At 35.3% G+C, this 20,304-nt stretch overlaps 1 protein-coding gene across 5 annotated transcripts in view; it reads left to right on the top strand.

The window, feature by feature from the left end:
* The window catches only part of OPA1 (OPA1 mitochondrial dynamin like GTPase), a 95,201-nt gene that overhangs the window by 61,562 nt on the left and 13,335 nt on the right, over positions 1-20,304 (top strand). For all 5 annotated transcript variants that reach the window (XM_082393161.1, XM_082393158.1, XM_082393159.1 and 2 more), the window contains 3 exons: positions 1,088-1,204; positions 7,966-8,059; positions 8,571-8,681. In XM_082393161.1, coding sequence (XP_082249287.1) covers positions 1,088-1,204; positions 7,966-8,059; positions 8,571-8,681 — 322 coding nt within the window. The remainder of the gene's footprint in view (positions 1-1,087; positions 1,205-7,965; positions 8,060-8,570; positions 8,682-20,304) is intronic.

The raw sequence follows: 20,304 nt of genomic DNA, 5'->3' as shown, positions 1-20,304 counted from the left end.
GCACTTGAGAAATGAGTATTCTTAATTTAAAATCCACCAGAGGTCAGAACAAGAAAAGAAAACTGATGAGAAGAAACAGTTAAAGCTGCTATACATCTCATTGTTTATAAATTGAAAATAAAATTAAAACTAATGATTACATGAAATTATTAGTTGAATATAGATTTCATTTATCCACATTGGTCCTAGCTCTTACTAACAGTAAGTTCTGTTCGGTTGGATACTTTTGAACTTTATAAGTGGTTAATACAATAGGAGGGACTTTATCTATATCTTAGGATATGGATTGGCTGTATATCTTAATTACTTTCTGTGAGTGAGAAAATATCAGGTTTTTTCCAAGAGAAACTGTGTTCACTGCATTTTATGAAGCTATAAAATAAGTAGCAAAGTACTGTGATAAGAAAAGTGGATGGATTAGATGTCAGGAGATGTGAATTCCAGTACACTTCCATTCCATTAGCTAGTAATATTGCCTTTAGTTATTGGTATAATCTCAGCCCCCTTTTCTCATCTCTCAAATGGTGTTGATGATGCTTGTTCTACTTTCTCAACATTTTTTTTGTCGTGCTCGAAAAAAGACAATGGTGTGGAAGACCTCTGAACACCCTAACAGACTATATAATAAAGTGGTGGGGGTCATATTGCTGAGGGAACAATGAAATTTCATAATGAGAAAGGAAATGTTGTTGGGTTGATGGACATGGTCTGAGACCAGCTTCCTAGTCTGACTCTGACCTCAGACAAGGCTCACAACCTCTTTTTGCCTTGGACACCTTACCTCTAACTAGAGGAAGATAATCTCCACCCTCTCTACTCTACAAGATGATTAATAATAATGCTTGTTAGAAACACTGCAAATGTTGAAGTATATAGACTGGTAAGGAGTCAGAGTACTAGTGATCTAATCTTTATCTTGAAAAAAAAATTTTTAATGGATATAAAAGTTTTATAGAATAACAACATTGCCATTGGTTTTAATTAACTTTTTTATAAGTAAACTTTGTATATGACTTTTCAGAATGTGCTTGATCAACCTGGAGAGCATACAGTAACTCTTTGGTCTGTTTTCTTTTTATTATTTTAGATCAAGGATACTTGGCACCAAGTTTATAGAAGACATTTCTTAAAAACAGCTCTAAACCATTGTAACCTTTGTCGAAGAGGCTTCTATTACTACCAGAGGCATTTTGTAGATTCTGAGGTAAGGTTTCCAAAAACAAAGAGAAATGTATTTTAGTGATAGTTGTTTAATTGCTTAAAAGTAAGCTTGAGGTTTAGCATTATCTTTAAGTCTTCTGATCTTCTGAAAAAAAGTATGTGTAATTTACAGAGTGATCTAACTCTTATTTTTTCAAAGATATTTACCACTTTTGTAGTAATTACATTTTACATACATATCATCCCAGTGCATATTAGATCGTGTGCATATAATAGGCACTACACTACTTTTTAAAGATTTTTTTAAGAATTAAATTTATGTTAGAAAATAATACTTTCCCATTATAGAAAGTAAATGGAATAAATAAATGTTAAAAAAAAAAACATGCAAAAGGAAACAGTATTTTATAATCCCCTGACCTAGAAGTACTTTTAGTTAACATTTTTATGTATATCCATTCACCTCTTTCTATACATGTCGTATGTATGTGTGTGTAGATATATAACATAACCATTTATTTGCATAATGGAAATAATAATGCACTACATTTTTTATCATGCTTTTCCCCCCCATATTATAATTCTTTCTTTATATCATGAAAATCTTTTTTTTGTTTTTGAATTTTATCCTATTTATTTTTTTTATACAGCACGTTCTTATTAGTTATCTATTTTATACATATTAGTGTATATATGTCAATCCCAATCTCCCAATTCATCCCACCACCACCACCCCTCTCCCTGCTTTCCCCCCTTGGTGTCCATATGTTTGTTCACTACATCTGTGTCTCTATTTCTTCCTTGCAAACCAGTTCATCTGTACCATTTTTCTAGATTCCACATATCTGCATTAATATACAACATTTGTTTTTCTCTTTCTGACTTACTTCACTCTGTTTGACAGTCTCTAGGTCTATCCATGTCTCTACAAATGACCCAGTTTCGTTCCTTTTTATGGCTGAGTAATATTCCATTGTATATATGTCCCACATCTTCTTTATCCATTCGTCTTTCGATGGGCATTTAGATTGCTTCCATAGCTGGCTATTGTAAATAGTGCTGCAGTGAACATTGGGGTGCATGTGTCTTTTTGAATTATGGTTTTCTCTGTGTGTATGCCCAGTAGTGGGATTGCTGGGTCATATGGTAATTCTGTTTTTAGTTTTTTAAGGAACCTCCATACTATTCTCCATAGTGACTGTATCAATTTACATTCCCACCAACAGTGCAAGAGGGTTCCCTTTTCTCCACACCCTCTCCAGCATTTATTGTTTGTAGATTTTCTGATGATGCCCATTCTAACCGGTGTGAGGTGATACCTCATTGTAGTTTTGATTTCCATTTCTCTAATAATTAGTGATCTTGAGCAGCTTTTCATGTGCCTCTTGGCCATCTGTATGTCTTCTTTGGAGAAATGTCTATTTAGGTCTTCTGCCCATTTTTGGATTGGGTTGTTTGTTTTTTTACTATTGAGCTGCATGAGCTGTTAATATATTTTGGAGATTAATGCTTTGTCCATTGATTCATTTGCAAATGTTTTCTCCCATTCTGAGGGTTGTCTTTTCGTCTTGTTTATAGTTTCCTTGCTGTGCAAAAGCTTTTAAGTTTCATTAGGTCCCATTTCTTTATTTTTGTTTTTATTTCCACTACTCTAGGAGGTGGGTCAAAAAAGATCTCGCTGTGATTTATGTCAAAGAGTGTTCTTCCTAGGTTTTCCTGTAAGAGTTTTATAGTGTCTGGTCTTACATTTAGGTCTTTAATCCATTTTGAGTTTATTTTTGTGTATGGTGTTAGGGAGTGTTCTAATTTCATTCTTTTACATGTAGCTGTCCAGTTTTCCCAGCACCACTTATTGAAGAGACTGTCTTTTCTCCATTGTATATCCTTGCCTCCTTTGTCATAGATTAGTTGACCATAGGTGCGTTGGTTTATCTCTGGGCTTTCTATCCTGTTCCATTGATCTATATTTCTGTTTTTGTGCCAGTACCATATTGTCTTGATTACTGTAACTTTGTAGTATAGTCCGAAGTCAGGGAGTCTGATTCCTCCAGCTCCGTTTTTTCCCTCAGGATTGCTTTCGCTATTCGGGGTCTTTTGTGTCTCCATACAAATTTTAATATTTTTTTTTTGTTCTAGTTCTGTAAAAAATGCCATTTGTAATTTCATAGGGATTGCATTGAATCTGTAGATTGCTTTAGGTAGTACAGTCATTTTCACAATATTGTTTCTTCCAATCCAAGAACATGGTATATGTCTCCATCTGTTTGTGTCATCTTTAATTTCTTTCATCAGTGTCTTATAGTTTTCTGAGTACAGGTCTTTTACCTCCTTAGGTAGGTTATTCCCAGGCATTTTATTCTTTTTGTTTCAGTGGTGAATGGGATTGTTTCCTTAATTTCTCTTTCTGATCTTTCGTTGTTAGTGTATAGGAATGCAAGAGATTTCTGTGCATTAATTTTGTAGCCTGCAACTTTACCAAATTCATTGATTAGCTCTAGTAGTTTTCTGGTGGCATCTTTAGGATTCTCTATGTATAGTATCATGTCATCTGCAAACAGTGACAGTTTTACTTCCTCTTTTCCAATTTGTATTCCTTTTATTTCTTTTTCTTCTCTGATTGCTGTGGCTAGGACTTCCAAAACTATGTGGAATAATAATGGCGAGAATGGACATCCTTGTCTTGTTCCTGATCTTAGAGGAAATGCTTTCAGTTTTTCACCACTGAGAATGATGTTTGCTGTGGGTTTGTCATACATGGCCTCTATTATGTTGAGATAGGTTCCCTCTATGCCCACTTTCTGGAGAGTTTTCATCATGAATGGGTGTTGAATTTTGTCAAAAGCTTTTTCTGCATCTAGTGAGATGATCATATGGTTTTTATTCTTCAGTTTGTTAATATGGTTTATCACATTGATTGATTTGCATATTTTGAAGAATCCTTGCATCCCTGGGATAAATCACACTTCATCATGGTGTATGATCCTTTCAGTGTGTTGCTGGATTCTGTCTGCTAGGATTTTGTTGAGAATTTTTGCATCTAAATTCATCAGTGATATTGGTCTGTAATTTTCTTTTTTTGTAGTATCTTTGTCTGGTTTTGGTATCAGGGTAATGGTGGCCTTGTAGAATGAGTTTGGGAGTGTTCCTTCCTCTACAATTTTTTGGAAGAGTTTGAGCAGGATGGGTGTTAGCTCTTCTCTAAATGTTTGATAGAAATCGCCTGTGAAGCCATCTGGTCCTGGGCTTTTATTTGTTGGGAGATTTTTCATTACAGTTTCATTACTTGTAATTGGTCTGTTCATATTTTCTGTTTCTTCCTGGTTCAGTCTTGGAAGCTTATACCTTTCTGAGAATTTGTCCATTTCTTCCAGGTTGTCCATTTTATTGGCATACAGTTGCTTGTAGTAGTCTCTTAGGATGCTTTGTATTTCTGCGGTGTCTGTTGTAACTTCTCCTTTTTCATTTCTAATTTTACTGATTTGAGTCCTCTCCCTCTTTTTCTTGATGCATCTGGCTAAAGGTTTATCAATTTTGTTTATCTTCTCAAAGAACCAGCTTTTAGTTTTATTGATCTTTGCTATTGTTTTCTTGTTTTTATTTCATTTATTTCTGCTCTGATCTTTATTATTTCTTTCCTTCTACTAACTTTGGGTTTTGTTTGTTCTTCTTTCTCTAGTTCCTTTAGGTGTAACTTTAGGTTGTTTGTTTGAGATTTTTCTTGTTTCGTGAGGTAGGATTGTATTGCTATAAACTTCCCTCTTAGAGCTGCTTTCGCTGCATCTCATAGGTTTTGGTTTGTCATATTTTCATTGTCATTTGTCTCTAGGTATTTTTTGATTTCCTCTTTGATTTCTTCAGTGATCTCTTGATTATTTAGTAACATATTTTTTAGCCTCCATGTGTGTGTGTTTTTTACGTTTTTTTCCCTGTAATTTATTTCTAATCTCATAGTGTTGTGGTCAGAAAAAATGCTTGATATGATTTCAGTTTTTTTGAATTTACCAAGGCTTGATTTGAGACCCAAGATGTGATCTATCCTGGAGAATGTTCCATGTGCACTTGAGAAGAAAGTGTAATCTGCTGTTTTTGGATGGAATGTCCTATAAATATCAATTAAATCTATCTGGTCTATTGTGTCATTTAAAGCTTGTGTTTCCTTATTAATTTTCTGTTTGGATGATGTGTCCATTGGTGTAAGTGAGGTGTTAAAGTCCCCCACTATTGTGTTACTGTTGATTTTCTCTTTTATAGCTGTTAGCATTTGCCTTATGTATTGAGGTGCTCCTATGTTGGGTGCATATATATTTATAATTGTTATATCTTCTTCTTGGATTGATCCCTTGATCATATTTAGTGTCCTTCCTTGTCTCTTGTAACATTCTTTATTTTAAAGTCTATTTTATCTGTTAAGAGTATTGCTACTCCAGCTTTCTTTTGATTTCCATTTACATGGAGTGTCTTTTTCCATCCCCTCACTTTCAGTCTGTATGTGTCCCTAGTCTGAAGTGGGTCTCTTGTAGACAGCATATATATGGGTCTTGTTTTTGTATCCATTCAGTGAGCCTGTGTCTTTTGGTTGGAGCATTTAATCCATTCACATTTAAGGTAATTATCAATCAATATGTATGTTCCTATTACCATTATGTTAATTGTTTTGGGTTTGTTTTTACAGGTCCTTCTCTTGTGTTTCCCACTTAGAGAAGTTCCTTTGGCATTTGTTGTAGAGCTGGTTTGGTGGTTCTGAATTCTCTTAGCTTTTGCTTGTCTAAAGCTTTTGATTTCTGTGTCAAATCTGAGTGAGATCCCTGCTGGGTAGAGTGATCTTGGTTGTAGGTTCTTCCCTTGCATCACTTTAAATATATCGTGCCACTCCCTTCTGGCCTACAGAGTTTCTGCTGAGAAACCAGCTGACAACCTTATGGGAATTCCCTTGTATGTTATTTGTTGCTTTTCCCTTGTTGCATTTAATATTTTTTCATTATCTTTAACTTTTATCAACTTGATTACTACGTGTCTTGCATGTTATCCTGCCTGGGACTCTGAGCTTCCTGAACTTAGGTGACTATTTCCTTTCCCATGTTAGGGACGTTTTCAGCAATTATCTCTTCAAATATTTTCTCAGGCCCTTTCTTTCTCTCTTCTCCTTCTGGCACCCTATGATGCGAATGTTGATGTGTTTAATGTTGCCCCAGAGGTCTCTTAGGCCATCTTCATTTCTTTTCATTCTTTTTTCTTCCTTGTGTTCCACGGCAGTGAATTCCACTATTTTGTCTTCCAGGTCACTTATCCGTTTTTGTACCTCAGTTATTCTGCTATTGATTCCTTCTAGGATATTATTCATTTCAGTTATTGTATTGTTCATCTCTGTTTGTTTGTTCTTTAATTCTTCTAGGTCCTTGTTAAACATTTCTTGCATCTTCTTGATCTTTGCCTCCATTCTTTTTCCGAGGTCCTGGATCATCTTCACTATCATTATTCTGAATTCTTTTTCTGGAAGGTTGCCTATCTCCACTTCATTTAATTGTTTTTCTGCGGTTTTATTTTGTTCCTTCATCTGGTACGTAGTCCTCTGCCTTTTCATTTTGTCTGTCTTTCTGTGAATGTGGTTTACGTTCCACAGGCTGCAGGATTATAGTTCTTGTTTCTGGTGTCTGCCCTTTGGTGGATGAGGCTATCTAAGAGGCTTGTGCAAGCTTCCTCCCTGAAAATCTTGCTTTAAATAATTCTTTAAAAGAACTGTATAAAGTTCTTAGAATGAACAACCGCACTTTCATGTCACATTTTACAAAGTAACCCCTAGGTGGCGGTAAACTAATGTATTTTGAGCTTTTTCATACAAGCAGAAGTGCTTTTTAAAGTGTTCTTCTGAAAGAGCTCTGTTAATCAGCGATCTTATTTGAGACCCCTAAAATGTTTTTCTTTTGCATTTTCAGCAGCTTAAAAGAAATTTGTGTTTAAATGTGCCTATGTAAAAATTGGCAAGTTGTTTGCATAATTTTCATTGTTAGTAAGACCTCTCTATTGAATAAGCTTGCTTTCTTTTCTTTCTTTCTCTTTCTTTCTTTCTTGCTTTCTTGCTTTCTTTCTCCCTTTCTTGCTTTCGAAAAGGAATATGCTATTTTTTTTTGAAGTATAGTTGATTTACTATTTTATATTAGTTTCAGGTATACAGCATAGTGATTCAATATTTTTATAGATTATTCTCCATTTAAAATTATTATAAAATATTGGCTATATTTCCCTGTGTTGTACAATATATCCTTGTAGCTTATTTATTTTATACATAGTTGTTTGTACTACTTAATCTCCTATCCCTGTTTTACTCCTCACCCAGAGGATAAGCTTTTTTAAAATATCATTAATGTATTTTCATATGCAGCTGAATTTCAAAAATGGCTTGAGTGCACACTCAAAGAAAAGAGGTTAGCCTAAGGACATATTTAAGATAACATGATTGTTAGTTGAACTAAATGCTAAGTAAGGATATATTCTATGAACTTCTGCTTGTATATAACATAATGAAATTCTCTACTTCCCAAGTTTACTTGCTTTGTCATTGGAATCAAAACAAAGCTATGTAGCTGTGGTGCAAATAAAACCCAAATCATGTAGAACTTTGTGGTTCCTGTGCAGAAAAAATGCAGTAGGTCCTATCTACAAGAGGAATATATGTATTAGGTAAATCTGAATATTGTTTATTAAAGCAGAGGCTGTAGGTACTGACTTCAGGAATTTTATGTGTTCATGATTGTGGTTTTCATTTTTAAGTTTGCATCTGGTAATCTTTATTACCTAATATTTCAGTTGGAATGCAATGATGTTGTCCTGTTTTGGCGAATACAGCGAATGCTTGCTATCACTGCAAATACTTTAAGACAGCAACTTACAAACACTGAAGGTAAGCCACAGAAGGACCACTTTCTAATTTGACATGAAAAATAACAGTAATAACATTCCAGTTTAAATAGATGGATGCCAAAATATTTCCTGAATATTAGATTTATTAGAAAACCAGAAATTATAATTTGCCTTTAAAATATTAATGAAAATAAACCATAATTGAAAAAGATGGGAGATAAACATACCAGGAGTCTTTCTTCATTACACAAAAACTCTGTTAGGAAAGGACTCCTAAGCATCACTTAGGTTTTTTGGGGAATCTGTACTTCCATTAAAGTGTTAAGGCTTAAGAATAGGACTTTCTCTGAGGATATGTATTAGTTTCATGTTGATAAAAGTACTGCATAACAGGTAGATATTCTCCCTATAACTGTGAGAAGCCTGAACTTAACAATAGATTTATCGTGATGAGAAAAATAAGAACTTGCTCTCCATATATTGTTAATTTTATCATCCTTGTGCATTCATAAAAATCATGCTTCTCATGTTTCTTTATTTGCTTTAAACAGTCAGGCGATTAGAGAAAAATGTTAAAGAGGTACTGGAAGATTTTGCTGAAGATAGTGAGAAGAAGGTAAAATTGCTTACTGGTAAACGAGTTCAACTGGCTGAAGACCTCAGTAAGTAATCCTTCCTGCCCTCCATCTCACTGCCTTTTTACCTTCCTCATGTCCATTTATTTCTCCATCTCATTTTAAACTTACAGAAAAGTATGTACAAAGAGCTTTTTCCCCCTGAACTGTTTGAAAGTTGCTGACCTGAAGCTCCATCAGTTCCAAGTACTTTAACGTGTGTTTTTTTAGAAACAAGAATTTTCTCCTAGCAACCATCAAAATCGGGATGTTAATAACACTGATAAGTTACTACATCTAATTTTCAGACTCCATGCAAGTTTCACCTGTTGTCCTAATATTGTCCTTCCACACAAGATGTTCCATATTCATCTTGTGCTTTCCCTGACCAAGCTTCCCTTTTTGGAGAATGATATTTAGAAATCAAGAACTAGGAACCAGATATGTTCATCATTATTGAAATATCACTGTTCCCAGACCCACTCGGTGGAGCGAGGGAACAAATACCATGTGTGTGCGTGAGCATATATATGCATATTTACATCTGTATTTCTAATCATATGTATATATCTGTATTGAAAACCATAAGTTGACACCAGTGCTTTCCATTTTAATCTAATAATACCGAGTTCATTCTAATTTTTTCCTTTTCCTTATTTGCAATTCCTTTTTCTGACAATGAGAAATCTGGCTCTAAGTATCTTTAATATATTTACTTATTTTGATCAGTCCTCTTATCTGTAACCAAACTTGCCACTGTCCCCTTCATTGCACAAATGTCCTTCTCACCCAGCTCGGTTCTTATCACCCAACTCCAGGCCACCACCACAATACCTTACCCTGTGTTGACACCCTTTCCACCTCATCTAGGCTCTGACATTCTGTGCCAGGTTGCCCTTCCTCACGGAGTCCTTTTTACTGAGCTCATGCTCTGACACTGCCAGGCATCTCTCTCTCTCATTCTTCCTACCCCCTGCCTGGCTGCACAAGGACTCTTCCTCACCTGAAGCCCAACCGTGCTTCTGTAGAGATACTGTTTTCATCCTGCTTGTGCTTTGGCCGCCTGCACTGACTCTCCTCCTACACGGATCCTCTCCTCACTACTGGGCAGGTCACCAACACCCCCATACGAACACCTTCTTACACCTGGTCTGGCTTTAACACCTATACCAGGGTGATATGGCTCCCCACCGTCAGCCCCCAACCTAGCTGGGCCCTGTTAGTCACTTTGTCACTTGGTTTTTGGGGGCTTTGGCAGGGCACAGAGGGACATTTGCTTCTTCTTTGAATGCTAGTGAATTCCTAGCTTTAAGATGTTTGGATTGCCTATTAAGATTTACTTAGATACTTGAGAACCCAAGGAAATCAGTGAGAAGTTAATATTATTAAATAAAAATAAAAATACTAGTGGTTAGTGCTTCTGTTTGAGTTTACCTTGTTACAAGTTTCCCTTATTTCAGCTTCATGGAACAGTATTTTTTTCTTTAAATGTAAACTTAAATTTACTATCTATGAATTTTCTGATATCCAAAAGATAGCACATGCTCAACCAAAAGCAGTTCTTCAAATTTGAAAACAGTTTCTAAGCTGAATATTTAGCACTACAATACAATCCCTAGAACATGCAAGCGAAACCAAGCAGCGTTTTCCTGTCTTCTGCTGTGTGCCAGAGCAGCATGTTCTCCACTGCTTGTCCTCTCTTCCTCTCTCCTCCCTACTATCTCAGCTTCCTATTTCTTTCTCTTTTTTCCTTCTTTCTTTAGGTAATCTTTTTTTGAAACATATCTCACTTTAACTTTTATTTCCATCTTCTGTTGCTATTCTTTCAGTTTTTTCATGCTGCCTTGGTGGTGTAGTTAAGCCTGTGCTAACTCAGAAGGCCTGTGCTTAAATCTGAACTACCGTGCACTAGCTGTGTTATCTTAGGCAGGGTATCTCCCACAGCCTTAGCTTCTTTGTAAGAATGATACTATGATAGTTTTTTTTACAGGGTAGGGGAATTGGTTCAAAAAACATTTGGAAGTTTCTGGTTCATAATTTCATGCTCAATTAGTACTGTTACAGGAAGAGATGTGTCAGTATCACAGTGTATACAGATCTATTTCTTTTGTATCCCTCAAGACATAGTTATCAGACAGTGAAATACTTCCATGTGTTTTACCAGCATATACATTTTTAAGTGATTAGAAAGTGATGTGTCTTTTCTCATGTTTTATAATAGTGTAACCCCATCATTTTCTACTCCCAATTTGAAACTTGATTGTTTAAGGAAAGTGTATTGCTAACACAAATTTGTGCACTGTCAAGCCACGTCTTACGTTTTCCTGAGGAAGTACTCATATGACTCCCTTGAAATGATTTACTACTTTTGTATATATATAATTATTGCCATGTTAATGTACCAAATAATGTCCTTGGAAGCAAGTGTTTGACCAGTGACTCAGCCTCATCCGTCACACTAAAGGAGATGAGCCATGACTTTGTCCATTAGTTGAAAAAAAGTCTTGAGAGTACCTTTTCTTTACTGTTTATGTTCAGTCTAACACTTGCGAATATGTTCATGGATACTTTCAGCCAGTAAACTTTCACAGTTTAATGGTTACTACTGTCTTACACAGATCAAAGTTCCTAGTATAGCATATTCAGTTAGAATATGTTAAGTCGGTTAATGAAATTTAGAGAAAGGGAGTCAGAGTTTTTGTTTGTTTGTTTTTACTACAGTTTCAGAATGGTACAGGGTAGATTATTGTAGAGATTGGTAGCAGTTTGATGCATCATGTATTTTGCCAGTTTTAAGCTTGCCCAATTTCAAATCATTTCACCACTTTACTTTGGGGATTCGTCAACTGGTTGTCCTTTAAGATGAGTACATAAGTAGTACAGTGTTCTCTCATATTCTGGAGAAAATACACCGTGTTCAGTATTGAAATGAAGCCACAAAGCTAGAGTTAGGAAAATGAAAGAAATGAAAGAAGAACTTGCCTCTTCTAGTCCTAGGAGGGTCATGAGATGAGGAGGCATACAAGGAAGCAGGACTCTGGAGATGCAGTGGATTCCATAGGTGGAGCAGGGGAAGGTCAGGAGGAACCTGGGACATCTTAGGATGTAGAAAGTAAGGAAGTAGTTGAAAGATGATAGGGACATGTCAACAAGATACAGAAGCCAACATGCAGAGGTTCCTGTTGGCCAAAACTAGGACAGTTTGGGCATCAATATAAATAAGGACAGTTATAAATTATAATCCATTGAATAAAACAGGAGTCCATAAATTGATAATTATATAAGTAAATGAATAAAATCAGTGATGAGGAATGGGGTGTTTGTATAATCACACAAACTATCTCCATGCAAAATTAAAAAGGAAAAAAGAGTAACTTTACAGTGGGGAAACCTGGTAATAACCACCTTAATCAAGTGGTCACAGTAATATTATCAGTAGTGGTCAAATCAGAACTGTGTGCCACCTTATAGAATGCAGTGAGAAGAACCCAGTGTCACTTCTATGATTTTCTTACCTTCAGTGTATAACTTAAATTCAATCATAAGGATACATCAGAAAAATCCAAATTAAAGCGCAGTCTACAAAATAACTGGCTTGTAATCTTTAAAATGTATCAAGATCATGAGAGACAAGGCAAGACTGAGGAACTGTTCCAGGTTGAGGGAGACTAAAGAACAGGAAAACAAAATACAATGCGTGATCCTGAACTAGATCTTTTTGCTCTAAAGGACATTCATTGGACAGTTGGTGGGAATCTAAGGGTTACATGGTAGTAATACTTCACTGTTAATTTTTAAACTTTGTTAGATTGGGATTATTTAGGAAAATATCCTTATTTGTAGCTAATACACAGTAGAATATTTGGGTTTGTGGGGCATAATGACAGTAAATGATTCAGGAAAACTGTTCTTTGTAGTATTCTTACAACTGTTCCCTAAGTCTGAGAAAAGGGTAAAAAAGTATTTAATTTTGTTTTTATAGCTGATAATGGATCAAGGATCATATGAAAATAATTTAGAGATAATAAGACTTTTGAAAACATGACCTCTGAAGATGTTGAAAGACTGGGTTGCCTCATGGACAGTTTAGTAAAATACATAGCTAATCTTTCCACCTTATTCCTTTTTTGCATTGTCCAGTCATACTCAGAACTGTCTGGTGTTTAAATATGTTCGCTATGACCTTGATGAAATTCTTTTGATTTTATAGTGAATTTTATCTCAAAGGATTTTTTATAGATACTTAAATACAGCATTAATTTAGATAAAATCTATTTGGATTCCCAGCATAGTTTTTAATAATGTGTCCAGTGTATTTACTGAAACAGACTGCAATTTTAAAACGCTTTCTTTGGAGAGGAAAAAATTGGCATGTTACAGCTCAATTTAAAGTGTTTCTTTCTATAATGATCTGCTTATGATTTATAAGATATATTTTATGATTGTCATTATATAAAATAAGTAATAGTGGTAACATCTCACAGACTTTTTTTTGGAATTTATTCTCCATCCCAGCCTGGAAACTGAGTGTCTGGACACTGGTAACAACTGCTAGTAATGTTGCTAAACTGAGTTTCATCAGAACAGCATGGGATTCTTTTATTGTTTGTCTGTAAATATCGTATCAACAGTTAACTAGCTTATTGTGAGTTTTTGGACCTTGATATCAATTGCATGGGGTTTAGAGCTTAGGTTTCTTTTTTAACTCTTGTTCACTATTCCCTGTGTACATAATCAAAGAATCGCTGATACCCAGGAATTAAAGGGGTATTACCAATCATTTAGATTGTTCTCTTCTTATTTTACAATAAATTCCTTTTCATTTTTGTATCGAAACTTGAATCTATTTATGAATATAAATTAATATTTGAATAAATTTCCTGTGCCAGATATTAGGTTATGTGTTTAACATGCAGTCTCATAGGTACAGTCATTTTTCTCATGTTATAGAAAAAGAAACGTCAGCCTAAGAAACACACAGATAGTAACTGGTAAAGCGAAGATTTGAGCCCAGGTCTTTTAACTACTCTGCTGAACTAATTTGAGAAAAAAACCCCAAGGTGTTAGACAATATAATTATATAAAATGGTCTTTTATATTTGGAAGCTCCCATAGTTAACAGTGTCCTTTACGGAGAGGGTCAAAAAAGACATACATGCTAGTTATGACCGTGATAATCATCATGATCATTATCCTCCTATGTACTTCCTACACTACAAAAACTTTGCAGCTTAAACTTTCAAACAATATGAAAACTTTGATAGCATTAGAACATCTGGGTAAGAGAACACAAAAGTGTAAATGAAGCCAGTAAACAGACTGAAGGAAGTTAATTTTCTTTATGTGACTTGTTAAATTGTCTTGAAGTACACTCAGTTGAATTCCGCCATAGGTAAGTAGTATCAAAGTTGCCCAAAATTCAGACACAGCTTTTCAGTGTAGTGTGTTTGTACTTAGAGACTTAAAATCCAGCTGTAACAGATCCAGAATCTTTACTTGAGCATAATGGCTGTTACTCTAAGTTGAGGCTTTTTGTCGAGCTTGTCTGGGAGTGTTGAAATGTTTTATAATAAGCCTCAGTGTATTTCTTCATATTTCTTGTACTTTACATGAAGAGAAGATATGCTTCAGTCAAAACCGAGTATTTCATATTTACATCTATCTCATTTACTAATGAAATGTGAAAACAGTCATAAACCTTTTTACTTGAGCTACCATTACACAGGCTTATTTTAATGATAATAGTTTGATGTCCTCAATGTTAAAAACAGTGTAGCTTAAAGAGGCTGGTAAATTAGAATTTTCCAATATCCGCAGCTTTTTTTCTCCCGTGGTTAATTTGCTCTGCTGACTCTCTACACGAGGTGGCAACAGCTGGCCTTTTTACTAGAGGTACGGGGATTAGAGAAGCAGTTGCGGCAGCATGCTCGGCCTCTTGCCTCTGTTGACTGTTCTTTATTGTTTGATGCCTGAGCATCTCCCAGACAGCCGGCAATTGTTTCTTGAAACTAAAGTTTGTTTCTCTTGGCAATATACAATGCTGGTGGGGCTTGTCTTTGTGTCTCCTTACTTTCCCAGTCTCCTCTTATCCTCCATCCTATGCTTTCTCTTGATAATTAGAATGGAGTAAAGATACAAGCTTTCTATCTTAGTGTGCAGGAGATTCAGTTTTGATGCTAAAAACTTAGAAATATAGATGACAGATGGAAATTTCTTTTTTCTCTGAGCTACCAGGTAGTAACAAATTATTTTTATAATGAAAATTTTGTTTGTTCTTCATAATTAACGTACTAGTGAATTTTTTAAATTATGGTGATAAAAAGGGAGTAGCAGCAGAATGATCCAGTACTACCATTTTAAAAGCTAAGATCGGAAGAGAAATGCACCTTAGCTGCTTAAGTTTAAGAAGTACCTTCATTATCTCTGAAATATAATTCTAATTTATAAGAGAGTTAAGAAATGTCTTCATGCATGTTAAAACTTGGATTAAAAGTAGTCAGGAAATATCTAGATGGGAGAAGCTTCAGCAAGAATAATTTTGTTGTTCTTTATTTAGGAAAGAAAAATAGCAAGATACTCTTGAATTTAATTTTCATTGGCTCCTCCACATTCCTAAACTTCTGCCGTACTTGCGGAATCCTTGAGGGCCTTTATGGATGAAAACCGTGGCCGCGAAGTAGTGTGAGACTGAAAATCATCCTAGAAAGATTATTGTACTCAGAATCTGGAACTTAAAACTGTAGAAAAAGGAAGTCGTGTGTTTAAACTCTTTTTCCAGAGGTAGGGCTACGGCATGCATATTTTGCCAAGTCTCCACAGGTGATTGTTGCCACACGCCGCCACCACCCACTCTGCCCCCGCACCAGTACTCTGGAGAGTTCTTCATGTTTACAGCGGCACAGTCTGTTATTGTTATTAATGGGCATGAAATCGACATATATCTTCTTTTAGTAGAGTCTGATAAATCATGTGACTATTGAAAATTTGTTATTTGAACTATCTATATAGTTCTATCTATATATATAGAACTATCTATAGTAGCATGTTCATTTTGTTTCTGTAGACATAACCAAAGAAAATGAATTTTAAAGGGATTTAAAGGAGGAGAGGGTAGCACTGAGTTGTAGAATTCCAGGTACCTAGGCAACTGTAAAAACCATAATCTCTGTGGCATCATTTATACCTACATACTGTGATTGTGGTTTTTGGGCCAGTAATTATAGGCACTCAGTACTGCTTTCTCATCTCTCCTGGCTTCTAGCACATTTCTAAGCAGTCTTTCCCTCTTTGTCTCTTTTTTTCTTATGTCTCTCACTGTGCCTTCTTATACATCATTATTATCTCTTGGTCCTGAGCTAGTGTTTCTCCTCCTCCCTGCTTATTTACCTTCCTTCAGTGGTTAAAAACCTTACTGAGGTACTGCCAGTGTTGTTTACTTGAGCAGAAGGCAGGCTTCCTACTATAGACAACTGCAGATCAACCAAAATAACCAATTGAAGAAGAAAAATGTTTCATGTCTATTATGATTGATCTATTCTGCCAAAGCCATTTGCTTCGTTCATAAATTCACCATATTTTGTATATCATATTGAATGTGTTTGCTGAATGTTGGATCATGACGTTTTAATACAGGCTCTTCATTATCCCCTTCTCTTAACTTAAAAAAGAGGGAGAAGAAAGCTTTTTTTCCACTCTGTCTCACCAGAAAACGGCCACCTCATTTCTCTTGTAGAGCAGCTCGCATTTGCTGCATTCACCCCTATACCCCACACATTCCTTTGCTAGCATCTTGCGACTTGCTTTCATCCCTAGCAGAACCACTTCTTACTTCTTTCTAGGTCGCCAGTGATGTCCTAATCCCCGGTCCACCCAGTTCACCGAAACACTCATTTTTGTGTGTGTGTTTATTAGGAATTTTTAAGTCGATTGGAATATTTTTATTCTATCTGACATTTATGTACTTTCTGGAATGGTTAGAAGTGAGTATATTTGAAAAATGGAAAGATTGGAATGTTTCTTTTCTTCACTACAGAATAAATCGCTTCTTTCTGTTTTATGTTATCAATCAGTGTTTGAGGTCTGTAAGGTATCTTCTCAGGGTTAAAGTGATTGAATTTTTAACTTCTGCCTTTGTGAAATATTTTTCCTAGTAAGGTGAAATTGACAAAGCAGCTAAGGAAGAGAGTGAAGGATTATTTTTACCTTGAGTCTGCAGAGATGAAGTAGAGCCTGCCTTTGTGTTGTAGTCCAAAAAAGGGAGAGTGAGTTGACACAAAGAATAAAGTAATCCTCAGGGAGAGTCCTGTGTGTTAGAGAAGCAGTTATTTACATGCACAATTCCACACGATGAGTCCGAATTGTGTGCTTTCCAGGTTATTGATGAGAAAATTCAGACTCAAAATGGGGCTTTTACAATCAAGCACATTTTTCATGCCCTAAGTCTGTCTTTTAAAGACAACATTGATGGATATTGATAAATTGGTACAAGATTAAAAGGATATTTACAGGCTATTGGTATTCAGTGCTTTACTTGCAAGTATATTCTTTTTTGCTTTAAACTCACATTTTAACTGATTAAAAGTGAGAATAAAGATAGGAAAGGGCTCTTCAGTAATTTATGGATTGAATTTTTTTGTTGATCATTTTAAAGTGGTTTCTATTTATGTGTAATGTATTATGTGCTTGTGTGTATATGATTATGTATAAAAAAGACAGCGTACATTTTTAAAGCTAGAAATGAGGCTGTTTTTCCCCATGTTATTAATGCTTACCACTCCCTCAGTGAGACTTTAGGATGAAATAATATCTACGTTTTGGATTAAACTTTGTTTTATTTTTTAATTATGTATTCTCTCCATTCTAAGATGGAAAAAAATGGAATCTAGTTATTGAAAACTAAATCGAATTGCAAAACAATCCATTGATCTGTGGAACAGTATATTAAAAAATAAAATTAAACAAGATATGAATAAATTTTTTAAAAAAGAGAGAACTGTCTTGAAGGACAAATTGATGCACACTGAACTGGTAACCTCTGTGAAAGAGGGTTCTCAGGATAGTTGCAGGAGGGGTTGAGGACAAAAGAAATTTTAATTTCTTTACCATTTTATACATTTCTAAACTGTTTCCAAATGAGCATAATTCAAAGTTACCTTAGAAATTTCATATTCTTAATTATCACATTCATAGAAATGATTAAGCTGATTCATGATATGATCAATTTTAAAAGTGACTGATATCTTCCCAAATAACCTCTTGGTAATTGTGACACCAAGAGACATTTCATGGGGCCACATAGTAATTGGCTGTCATCGTATCATCCTTTGTGGTTGGGGTTTCACTTTGAATTCTTCCTATTTCTAGTAACTGCCCTTCCTGGATCTGTCACCTGCGAATGAATTGAAATCTTTCTTGAACTGATGAAGTTTTCACGCTTGTACAGCCCATTAAAGATAATAGATTTTCTCTGCTTCGTCGTTACCTACTGTGTATGGAATTAGTCCATTTTAATTTCTCTTAGAAGAACTTTTTCAGTCTGTTCCTTAGTTTTAGTCTTTTGAGTTAGATCTTTTTTCTGGGCCAAGGAATTCAGGTCTTTTTTAGTCTCTCCTTTTATTGGTACCACTTCATATTCTGTGTCATGTGTACCTGTCTTCACCCAGTACAACTACCAGAATTTTAGGTGTTTTTGTTTTAATCTTTTTTATCACAAAACTAGTGCATATGCATTGTATAAAGTTAGAAGATATAGATGGCAGAATTTTTTAAACTATTGCCACTGCCGAGAGATAACCACTGTAACATTGTATTCTAACAAAATTTTTAATGTGATCTTAGGGACATAATTTCTGTTACACTTCTGGAACACATTTTTCATGAAGAAATCTTGGGTTGGCTTCCTCTTATACCCCAAATCTTCAATTTGTTGTCATTGCTCCTATTTCTGGTTTCTCATCTATCAGAGTAGGTTCAATTTCTCTTCCTTTTCTTCATACAAACTTATTTCAAAAAGATTCCCTGAGAGGAATAAGCAGCATTAGTAAAAATAAAACCTATAGTACCCATTGCTTTAAATAGGTCAGGGATTCCAGAGGCTATATAGTAACAAAACATGTACTAAGAATCACTCTGCTTTTAAAATTAATCTCCACCTGTATTCAGGACCCTGGCACTTCCTATATGTACTTGTACCTTCATTATGTCTCTCTTTCTTCAAAGATGCTGAAATCATTCCCATCTTAAAACTACTAGATTGATTCTTCTGTGCACTAGCTACGTTCGAACATGATTTTCTTTTACACAGGAAAACTTTTTTTTTCCTTAATAAATTTATTTATTTATTTATTTTTGGCTGCGTTGGGTCTTTGTTGCTGCTCACAGGCTTTTCTCTAGTTGCCACGAGTGTATGCTGCTCTTCGTTGCAGTGCGCGGGCTTCTCACTGCAGTGGCTTCTCTTGTTGCGGAGCACAGGCTCTAGGCGTGTGGGCTTCAGTAGTTGTGGCATGAGGGCTCAGTAGTTGTGGCACGCGGGCTCAGTAGTTATGGCTCGCAGGCTCTAGAGCGCAGGCTCAGTAGTTGTGGCGCATGGGCTTAGTTGCTCCGCAGCATGTGGGATCGAACCCGTGTCCCCTTCATTGGCAGGTGGATTCTTAACCACTGCGCCACCTGGGAAGTCTACAGGAAAACTTCTGAATGTTTGGCTGCTGTCTCTACTTTAAACCATCCACTCTCTTCTTAACTTTGTAATCTTTTATTCTCACTTCTACTGAGATTGCTGACAATCAGGAAAGCAATGAGCCAGGCAAGCATTAGGAATAGAAAGTATTCTCATGTAACTGCATCATTTGGTACTTTGGAATCCAAATTAAATCCTGTTTGGAACTCTATATATGTGCTTTAAGTTTGTATAGAGCTTTGCACTTTACACAGTGTGTTATGTTTGTCTTCTAAAGGCGTATAAGGCTTGTAAGTTATTATCCCCATTGTTCAGATGGGGAAATTGATGTTCACTGAGGGAAATGATTTAGCCAGTTACATAAATATTTATGGCAAAGTTGGGGCTGACAACATGTGTCAGAGATAGTATCTTTTTAGATTTGTTTTGGGATTCTGTTCATTTTTAGTCTGGGTTTGTGCTAGTGGTGACTGTAGATAACCAAGTTCATATAGTTTGGCTTCCTTTTTTATATTATTTTCAGTGTGTTATTTTTAGAGCCTACTCTCCTAGTTCAACTAATCATTAACTCGAGAACAATGAATTTGTCTCCTAAAGAAATGTGTAATGGTTTCATTCTTCAAAAAAGATAACCCAGGCTTATCCATCTATGCATTCTTATTGCTATTTCAATTTTATTCCTTTTCTGTAGAAAAAAAGAAATTGTGACTTATAATTTAAAGGTGATTTTCTAAATTACTGAATGCATGAAATTAATTCTGAAGTTGCATTTATGTCTTTGAGCCTTATTCTGCCTTATGGAACCAATATCAGTAATGATACCAATTTATAAGGTTATAGTGAGAAATAACTGAAAACTTATGAAATCAACCTAAAACAACACAAATGCCTATCAGTTCTCCTTGTGATAAGATTAATAATACTTTGTCCTTATGTAGCATCTTATTTAAGAGATATAATTGTATTCCATTTTTGTTTTTCATCTCACTTAATTCA

This window comes from Balaenoptera borealis, assembly GCF_965194805.1.
Source record: "Balaenoptera borealis genome assembly, chromosome: 5".
NCBI lineage: Eukaryota > Metazoa > Chordata > Mammalia > Artiodactyla > Balaenopteridae > Balaenoptera > Balaenoptera borealis.
The sequence above is the reverse complement of the archived record's forward strand: the minus strand, read 5'-3'. Positions and strand labels throughout refer to the sequence as shown.